The 8,346-nt window shown below is 51.4% G+C and overlaps 5 protein-coding genes across 5 annotated transcripts; 2 read left to right on the top strand and 3 right to left on the bottom strand.

The window, feature by feature from the left end:
• Positions 1-620: 620 nt before the first annotated feature.
• On the bottom strand, positions 621-2,096 carry BD324DRAFT_626316 (ribosomal protein L13 domain-containing protein). Its single transcript, XM_022015883.1, has 7 exons — positions 2,014-2,096; positions 1,812-1,892; positions 1,465-1,564; positions 1,317-1,402; positions 1,060-1,200; positions 892-1,002; positions 621-807 (listed from the first exon to the last, which is right to left on the bottom strand). Exons 2-7 carry the CDS (start codon positions 1,890-1,892, stop codon positions 730-732), a joined length of 597 nt encoding a protein of 198 aa, XP_021871498.1. The 5' UTR covers positions 2,014-2,096; the 3' UTR covers positions 621-729.
• Positions 2,097-2,301: 205 nt separating this feature from the next.
• Positions 2,302-2,968, top strand: BD324DRAFT_626313 (hypothetical protein). Its single transcript, XM_022015882.1, has 2 exons — positions 2,302-2,824; positions 2,923-2,968. Exon 1 carries the CDS (start codon positions 2,312-2,314, stop codon positions 2,552-2,554), a length of 243 nt encoding a protein of 80 aa, XP_021871497.1. The 5' UTR covers positions 2,302-2,311; the 3' UTR covers positions 2,555-2,824; positions 2,923-2,968.
• BD324DRAFT_451962 (fungal-specific transcription factor domain-domain-containing protein) lies at positions 2,548-5,271 on the top strand. The gene is made up of 10 exons (XM_022012820.1): positions 2,548-2,824; positions 2,923-3,408; positions 3,460-3,560; positions 3,599-3,743; positions 3,791-3,799; positions 3,849-4,021; positions 4,071-4,662; positions 4,716-4,755; positions 4,814-4,906; positions 4,958-5,271. The coding sequence occupies exons 1-10, from the start codon at positions 2,637-2,639 to the stop codon at positions 5,045-5,047; spliced, it is 1,917 nt and encodes a 638-aa protein (XP_021871496.1). The 5' UTR covers positions 2,548-2,636; the 3' UTR covers positions 5,048-5,271.
• On the bottom strand, positions 5,179-5,958 carry BD324DRAFT_579574 (ribosomal protein L32e; the record flags this gene model as incomplete). The annotated part of the gene is made up of 3 exons (XM_022013390.1): positions 5,179-5,221; positions 5,277-5,506; positions 5,839-5,958. 3 exons carry the CDS (start codon positions 5,956-5,958, stop codon positions 5,179-5,181), a joined length of 393 nt encoding a protein of 130 aa, XP_021871495.1.
• Positions 5,959-6,317: 359 nt separating this feature from the next.
• Positions 6,318-8,095, bottom strand: BD324DRAFT_626294 (AdoMet dependent proline di-methyltransferase-domain-containing protein). Its single transcript, XM_022015881.1, has 7 exons — positions 7,862-8,095; positions 7,625-7,792; positions 6,987-7,483; positions 6,891-6,913; positions 6,624-6,810; positions 6,467-6,568; positions 6,318-6,411 (listed from the first exon to the last, which is right to left on the bottom strand). The coding sequence occupies exons 1-7, from the start codon at positions 7,868-7,870 to the stop codon at positions 6,396-6,398; spliced, it is 1,002 nt and encodes a 333-aa protein (XP_021871494.1). The 5' UTR covers positions 7,871-8,095; the 3' UTR covers positions 6,318-6,395.
• Positions 8,096-8,346: the final 251 nt, after the last annotated feature.

Here is an 8,346-nt window from a genome sequence, read left to right as displayed (position 1 = left end):
AACACTTGCTCCGGGACAGGGTATGGAGCCAGCGAATCAGAAGACGAGATGAATTGCGCGAGCTGCGCAGCTTGTTCATGCCCGTACGGTGCGAGCTGAGTGATAGACTCCATCAGGTAAAATTCGGCAGGGACGGTTGGCACGAGCTGGGAGGTGCTGTCAACTTACCGCCGGATCGCGCTTCATCTTTGTTGGACCAGTGGTGATAGTCGGATCGACCCAATTGGATCTGAACCAAGAGGCCATTAGTACATTCCTTGACTTTTTATTCTACGAGAAGGGTGAGATCGAGGCAGAGGAGATCTGAGAGGCTGTGGCTGTGGTGGACGTGAATTCACCGATCAACTCACCGCCAACCATGCCTGCAGACATAGATGTATTCCAGCATGTTGAATGTCCGCTTCTCCAGACTTGAGAGAAGGAGTGTGAAGTTATAAAGATCAGATCTCAACACAGGATGGCAGTCACCATGTCGTCACATTGTTGAAAAATCTCGGGCGGTTTTGGAATTTTATTACAACCTGATCATCGCCGAAAACACGGGGCCCTCATGAGTGAAGGACAATGTTATGCAGCAGCAGCCCCGCTGGTCATGGCAAGCGGTTTGACCATGTCGCCAACTAAAATCAGAGCTGATCTTATCCTGAGAGATTCCAGAAGGCTTTCCCCTAAGTGCTATATCGTGATGCATCACCGCCAAAGTACACTGCTATCCAAGTCTACATCACCCTAGTATCCGTACTGGGTGAGCAAAGCGTTAGGAGCGACAGACTTCTCAGCGTTGGCCCGGATCTTGAGCGCAGCTTGCTGAGAAAGGTGTAAGCACAAGTCCGTATGGTATGGAAGAGGGCCGACAAAGCGGTGTCGTCTCGCGAAAAGAGTCAAACTCACCTTGCGCTCGTGGTAAGCCTGACCCTTGACCTTTCTCTTCTCCTCGAGTCTGTCCACAACGTCTTTGTGACCCCATCCAACCTCGTGTGACACACGTTTCAGGGTGCAGTACTGCAAAAAAAAGTCAATGAGAGAAGACAGGTAGGTGTATGTGACAATTTGACCCACCTTCCTGCCTGGCTTCAATCGCAAGACACGGAGAGCAGCGGGAACAACCATTCGCTTGACTTTCGCCTGGGCGGGAGGGATACCCTCGTACAGTTCCAGACGCTTAAGGGCGGCAGCACCTCGGGGGGTTTTGTGAGGGACCTGTAGGTCGCAAGCGAGTACACAAGCGAGGCGTGCAGGGTGGGACGACACGAGCAAGGAAGAAAGACAGAATATATCAGCGACCGGCCTTGTCCCATCGCTCATTTTCGACGCACCATTCCTCGGATAGCTTTGTAGAGGATCCTTGAAGGCGCTCTGTGGTGGAAAGGACCCGACTTTTTTGGGTTGACGATGTGGCGTTCTATAGACAACAGAATTAGCAAGTGTATGAGCCTACGCTAGAGGTCGAACATCAAGACTCACTGTGAAGGTAGTCGTGGTACTTGAGCTTGTTTCGGAAGAAGGATCCAGAAACGTTGATCTCCTCACATCGGACAACGGTAACTTTTTGACCGCTCAGAATCTAGCACGAGAGTTAGTGTCTGATGTCTTGGCAACGTGATGTTCTGCAGGAGGTAGGCGTTGTCGGCATCTCCATCATCCTTGCTTCCTTTATCGCCCAAGTTTTCTCCCTGCTAATGCCTACGCAATGGTGCCGGTCAAAGAGGATGAATGTCCCAACATGCTCCAATGTATTTCACTCCCGTCTCCTCAAATCCTCCGTGTCACGCATGCCGACAACGCCTTGACCGCTGACACATCCAACTCACCTGCTTGGAGATGATCGAGGCCAATCGTCCAAGGAGATGGCCCTTGCCATCGATGACAACGGGTTGAGAGGAGAAGGACATCTGAGATGGTCGAGAGCGAGAGTCAAAGTAGAGCAGAAGAGGAGACAACGGAGATGTCGAAAGAAGGCAAAGTCGGTCAGCTCAAACTGTTCATCACATACCATCACACTTTCAAACTCACCTTGAGGGTCCTGTGAATGTGACAAGTTCAAAAGTCCTACCAAAAGACTGTATCCACCACTCAGTCTTTCTAGACCTTTGAATTCGCACTGAATACGAAAACCCAGTGAGGCGGAGAGCCTCGGCCTTAGTCGGCGTTTCAGGTCAAAACAGCCAGTGGCACCCCTCACACTGGGCTTTCCCACATCGGATTTTATGAGATCAACATTTATCGCCGACACGAGCGAGAAGGCATCAACAGCATCTCCATTCAATGATGGCCCTTCTCCTGTCTTTTACGTATGGTCAATGGACGGTCCATGGCTCCCTCGTTTGAGGTGTCTCCTTTGAAGTGTTGCTGCGTCACACCTTCACTCTCATGGCCCTCGATGCTTGTCTTGGCGTTTGATGCGATGGATGTGAGCGGAGCATATACTGTAAACTGTTGTGTCTGTACGGTATTCATGGGTCATCCTCACATTGCACACCTTGCTTCACTTCCACCAACCAGCCTCTCATTTTTGGTGACGGATCCACCGGCACAACCTCCATCACGCCTTTAGAATATCACGAGACTTACCCTACAGCCTATTCAACAGAGTCCCTCAGCTGGGGACCACCTTTTCCTACATCACGTTGAGATCAATGAGGCACCCGTCCCTTCTCGTCCATACACATTCCAATGCCGTCAAGCGCACGCTCTCATGTGACTTGTGCAGGGTACGTAAGGTCAAATGCGTCAAGACTGGTCAAAGCAAATGTCAAGGATGTCTAGGTTTGAATCGAGAGTGTGAGTTCACGCATGTAAGGAAGAAGCCAGGACCAGTGAATAAGTGAGTGGCACTGAATACCATCACGATCGTGACCTTAGACCTTGATGAGTGTAAGAGCTGACGCCTTGGTGAGTGTAAGAGCTGACGGTATTTACTAGATTCGCTCGTCCCTCACAGCAGTCCCACCAGCCGCTGTCAACCGCTCATCCTGCAGCTCATCTACTGACTACGACACATTTCGCACCTTGGGAGTCGCCGCTGCTCACGCCAGTCCATCAACCTCTATCAGCGCCGCCAATCATGTTCAATCACAGTTCGATGCCTGCCTCGCAATTCCACGAGAATCCATACCTGCCCTTCTCCGCTTCACTCTTACTACCTGAGGGGGATCAATCGAGACATGACGTCCCCACTAGACTGAATACAGGAGCTTCCGCAAGCTGTCTAGACGCTCATGCGCACATAGCGCCCATGCTGCTGGAGGATGGACGGATGTACAGCTTATCACCAAGGGCCTACAGATCACCCAATACCATTGATGACAGCTCCATGTGGGCAGTGTCAGACCCAAGGCCCAGGCTGGAAGACATCGTCTCATGGGATGTAGCTAGGCGAATCTTGGACGAATATCATCTGCATCTATTGTGAGGCATTATAACACAGTCTGCCTTTACTGACCTGGCCTAACACCATAGCCCCCTCATGCCCATTGTGCACTGGCCAACATTCAACCAACAGCTGGAGAATCGAGTCGACGAGCACTCCGGGGTGTTCCGAGCGTTCCTCTTCTCACTGAGTGAGCACTGCTATCTCCAAGCGCTGATACACTGCCAGTCTCTTACAGTGTTATCCAATTGCCTCGATCCACCCTGGGTTTTCTCAACGTCGAGCACTTGAGGAGACTGCATCAGGAATGCCATCGCGCGAGTCAGGTGCTAAGAAACAGGGACTACAAGCATGTCACCTTGGTAGACATCCAGTGAATACAAAGACTTCTCGACACGATCCAGCTGATGATTCCTCCAGAACCCTGTAGTATGATCCGCTTCTTGAGCGATTTCGATCTAGCTGACCACCTTTCCAGCTGCGACCACGTCTACCTCGGTAGTCTAGGCGATCAGTCAGCCTCTGTGGTTGCACAAGCCAAAGCCGCGGCGCTGAGCAGTCTCCTCAACCTCAATGATGAAGAGAAATGGCCTCAGGAGATGACGTCGCCCGTCGAGCGAGAAGTGAGACGCCGAGTCTTTTGGCTGATGTGTGGGTCGTCTCCGACGTCCAGGTAACACGCTCACTCAATTATTGGAAGATGGTTCAGATCGTACTGATACTGCATTGGCGAATGGGCCATTCTTCATACCGGATGAAGAGCTCAACATCTCGTTACCTCTCGCGGTGGATGATCAAGCTCTCCAGACATCACCGACTGATGAATTTCAACCTCAAGTTTCATCCTCGAATCAGACATCCATTCTCGCTGGATTTCACTACAACTCTCGACTTTTCCGACTTCTGGGATCGATTTTGAGCGCCTTGAAATCCATCAATGCCTCTTGGAGAGATCCGTCTATGGATCCATACCCATGTCTGAACCTTCCAGTCATCGAGCAAGTCTATAGACCCTCAAGCCACTTCCACGAAGCCCTCGAACAGTTACTTGATGATCTTCCGGGCCCACTGCGACTTGCGAACCTTGCTCAGAGGGACAGCGATCTCCAGCTTGGTCCTGAGCGAGAGACGGCTGAACAGACTGCTTATGCGAATTGTCGTGCTAATTTACTGATCACTCAAGCTATGACTCGATTTGCTATTCGCAAGTATGCCAAGGCAATAGGTGATCTCGATGTAGAGGGTGATTGCAGTGATTGGGCCGAGAGGGATGTCTTGAGCCTACTGGAGCGGTGAGTGGAAGGGTTCTGTGCTTGGTCATTCGGCGGAGCTGAACATCTTGTAGAATGTCGCCTACCAGCTTAGCCGCAAACGGGAATGCCATGGTGAGCTAGAGGCGCTGTCTAGACAATGAGTAAGTCACTGATATCCTTTTTTCTTGAGCGAGTCAAGCTGTTGTTCGTCACTTCATCATTGATGGAGAAGTATCCTGTCAACACGGACGGCCACAACTACGTGGCAGACTTTCTGAATGTAGTCAGTATCTCGCTTTCAAGTTGCTACCGTTCATGGGCTGATCCAAAACAGTACACTCGAGCGGCTGAAGAGCGGCGTCTTGCGATACTCGACGAGGAAAGGCATGTCGGGCAAACCGCTGATCCAGGCAAGCACCGCTAGCATTATTTGATGGTGTTTCCTCGCTTCAGTATTCAGATGTCCGGATGTATCCCCTGCAGACCCCGCCGTAGCCGTGATATCATACATCGATGGCAAAGAATGTGCAAAGACCCATGCTGAGACCATAGTATCTAAGCCTCCTCTGTCCTCAGTTTTCCAGCAGAGTTAGTGACCCTGAGCGGAACCGTCAGCATTGGCCCTGACCGGGGTGAAAACGGAAAAGACCCACTTGACGCCCAAGACCTTGGCTCTCTGGATCAACTCGATCCTCTTCTTTGAGCTGACTCCGTGTGCGATGACGGCGGCGTATCGGTTGCTGTGCATCAAGAGCAGTTCAAGGTCGGAAAGGTTGTGAACGAGGAGTTCTCGGTGGCCGGAAGGAAGCATGTGACGGGTCTTCTTGTTGGATCCGTATCCAATTTTGGGCATGGGAAGCTGTCCCTTGAATCGTCGTCGGACCTGGAGAAAGCATAGGGTGTCAGATCAACTGCAAAACAGTCTGTTCTCCTCATAAATCGTGCTTTGGTCGGATGGGGGAGCTTCCCGTCACATCGATGTGCGAGCTAGGGAAAACTTCTTCTGAGGCTTGACACTGAGAGAAATGTAGTCTTGATCCTCACGCCGACAACCTCCGGCGAGAGTCTCAGACTCTTCCAACCAGTCTTCCAACCAGTGTCCCACTTGTGCTGCTCCCAAAATCGTCGCCTCACATCCCGATACCCAAGTGTGATTTCCCACCCCCAAGCAGCCCGACCTAGGCACGACCCCTTTCCCCCCTGCGCTCGACTCACTCTGTTGTCGATACCCTTTGGCTTTCTCCAGCTCTCCTTGACACCATGGTATCGGTCAGACTGGTGTCTCTTGAAGTGCTTTGTGCGCTTCTTCACGATGGGGATGTGAGAGGGCGACATGGTTGTCTGCAATTGATGGAGGCAAGTTGTGATAGAGGGCGAGGGTGGAGGGGTACGACGAGATGGATCGGATTCGAGGATGAGGTCGGAGAGGAGGCGATTGAAGAAGGAATGCAATGATCAGTCCGCTGTCCAAACGTGATATACACCACGACCCTCTACTCACCGATATGTACCTGCTCGTTAGACACTGCTATCCTCTCTCACCTCGAATTCGTTGAAAATGATAATGAACCGGAGGGCTGGAGACCACGGAGATTCGGCGTTAGCCTTCAGCAGACAAAGTCAAAAATGGGAGAGTGGCACTTTATCGCCGATAACAGCGATTCCGCAGAATGGCAGAGTTCTAGTGGCATGCTCCAATGCAGCTTTGCATGGTATAACAGACATCAGATCTACATCACTACATGCATACAGTGTATACCGCGACCCATAGATCATCTCAGAGCCCATCTGTAAAATAATGAGCCTCCACCTTATCGGTATTGTATGATTTGCGCCGACTCACGTCTTCACCACGAACAGCTCGGACGGCATACCGATCTGAACCTCCTCCCTGATGACCTCGAGCCCAGCTTCTCGAAATACCTCGAGCCATTTGGCGTTGGACCTACACAAAGTTAAGCACTGTTGAAGCTGTGATTGTATTTGATGTCTCCACCCACCTGGTCAAACTGGAATCCTGTTCATCTAGAAACTCTGTGGCTTGACCCCCGGGTCCATCTTCGCACACATTCTCCTTGACGAAGAGCATCGTTTCGTAAGAGCCGTCAGAAGTCGTGCGAGTATCTGGACGAAGGGATGCTCTGGCTCGCTTGAGAAAGGCGACGAGCTCAGGGGATGACAGATGGCCTGAAAAGGGGCGGAGCCATGTCACGTCAGTATTTACTGATTCTGCTCTGTGCAGAGAGCAGCTTGCTAGCTCGACGTACCAAGGCACCACTGACACCATACCCTGATGAATGATGAGTCAGTCTTCTATTTTGAGCTCAATCTTAACATCGCGTGTCTGTGAGAGGTTGACCCACACATCGTAGACCACTTCTCCTTCTGGCCTTCCAAATCCTTCACTAGATTCTCCGCCCTCCGATCGACCCAGTACTCCGAGACTATCGGCCCCAACTTGCGGTCTTAATGGGTCCAATGTCTGTAATCCTCCTCTCAGGAACCAAACGCGTTTCCCTCTCCATCCCTCATCTAGATCCTGGTTTCCCTTTCCTTTCCCGCTCATATCGTTGTCTGATGTTACTGCTGCTGGAATATCTCTCCATTTGCCAGCGCGAGCATTTGCATAGCCCTCTTGTATAAACTTTTGGACAGGTTCAACCAGAACGACATCTTCAAACAAAGGCAGCAGAGTGTTGGCTGTGACCCGACCTATACCTGCTCCGACATCGAGGACGGTGAGTCGGTGTTTTGGTCGAGGGGGTGGGAAAGGCGTCAAGGGAGATGGGAACGTATGTAGGGATGGAAGGAGAGAAAGGAGTAGAAGTCGAGAGGAGAGCTGTTCAATGTGAGGGACAGGCTGCATGAGAGGTCGCAAGATCAGCATCTACGCGGCCCTTGAGTCACCGGGAGGGAGGTGCTGATGTCTGGGCAGAAGATCTCCCAGGTGACCGGACCGCTAGAGATACATGGGAGGAGACTCGCCGACTCGCCAACTCACACCCTCGCCAAAGCCCCCGAGAACACCATTCACCGATGCCTCAACTTCATCCCAGTATTGGATCCCCTTGTCAAAATCTGGAACCGCAGGCGGAGGTGCGACAGGCTGTTTCTTCAGCGCTGAGCCGACGTTCGGGCGTGCCCGTTTAGCCGGCGGAGAGCTGCTCAGCTGAGTGGTGAACCTGTCAGCGAGCTGAAGCACCATGCTCCAACTTTGTAGGCGAAGAAAGACACTCACGGTGGACATTCCAAAGCGAATGAAAGCGCTGGTCGAGTATGAAGTTGTATTCACATCCGAGAGTCTCCGGATGAGACTGCTCGGGTGGAGGTTGGAAATGGCTCAAATCACCCCTGATGCGACGATGGAACACACTGTTGTCTCGAATGTACTTGCCAGAGGACAAACTCAATTGAGCATAGCTCGTCACCTGAGATGACATCTACGCGTATTCAGAAGCATCTTGGTTTCATTGTTTGCATTCAGGTTAAAAAGGATAGGGGTGAAAAGGAAAAGACCTTATAAATGACTCTTTGCCGTCTCTCAACACACCCAAAGCACCTCCACATCGTCTCTCCGCATCCTACATCCCACTTGCTCCCTTCTCCACAACCCTGCTGGAAAAACAGAGTTTGATCCATTCGAGAAAAATCAAGTAACTTCAACAGAAAAAGGTGAAGATGGCAGGTGGAAAAAAGAGGTCGAGCGATAGTTTTGGTTCAAAG

This window comes from Kockovaella imperatae (genome assembly GCF_002102565.1).
Source record: "Kockovaella imperatae strain NRRL Y-17943 chromosome Unknown BD324scaffold_6, whole genome shotgun sequence".
Taxonomy (NCBI): Eukaryota; Fungi; Basidiomycota; class Tremellomycetes; order Tremellales; family Cuniculitremaceae; genus Kockovaella; species Kockovaella imperatae.
Note: the sequence above shows the minus strand (reverse complement) of the source record. Positions and strands in the feature narration are given on the sequence as shown.

Excerpts from the sequence above, each read along its gene's own strand:
- BD324DRAFT_626316 (XM_022015883.1), bottom strand. The coding sequence starts at position 1,892 with ATGTCCTTCTCCTCTCAACCCGTTGTCATCGATGGCAAGGGCCATCTC. Across the intron at positions 1,201-1,316 it reads ACAAAGCTATCCGAGGAATG|GTCCCTCACAAAACCCCCCG; the intron begins GTGCGTCGAAAA and ends TGCGACCTACAG. Across the intron at positions 808-891 it reads AGGCTTACCACGAGCGCAAG|CAAGCTGCGCTCAAGATCCG; the intron begins GTGAGTTTGACT and ends CACCTTTCTCAG.
- BD324DRAFT_626313 (XM_022015882.1), top strand. The coding sequence starts at position 2,312 with ATGGCTCCCTCGTTTGAGGTGTCTCCTTTGAAGTGTTGCTGCGTCACA.
- BD324DRAFT_451962 (XM_022012820.1), top strand. The coding sequence starts at position 2,637 with ATGAGGCACCCGTCCCTTCTCGTCCATACACATTCCAATGCCGTCAAG. Across the intron at positions 4,022-4,070 it reads CCGAGTCTTTTGGCTGATGT|ATGGTTCAGATCGTACTGAT; the intron begins GTGGGTCGTCTC and ends AATTATTGGAAG. Across the intron at positions 4,756-4,813 it reads CCGCAAACGGGAATGCCATG|CGAGTCAAGCTGTTGTTCGT; the intron begins GTGAGCTAGAGG and ends TTTTTTCTTGAG.
- BD324DRAFT_626294 (XM_022015881.1), bottom strand. Across the intron at positions 7,484-7,624 it reads TCGGGGGCTTTGGCGAGGGT|CCTGTCCCTCACATTGAACA; the intron begins GTGAGTTGGCGA and ends CCTCTCATGCAG. Across the intron at positions 6,811-6,890 it reads ATGGTGTCAGTGGTGCCTTG|GCCATCTGTCATCCCCTGAG; the intron begins GTACGTCGAGCT and ends GCCCCTTTTCAG.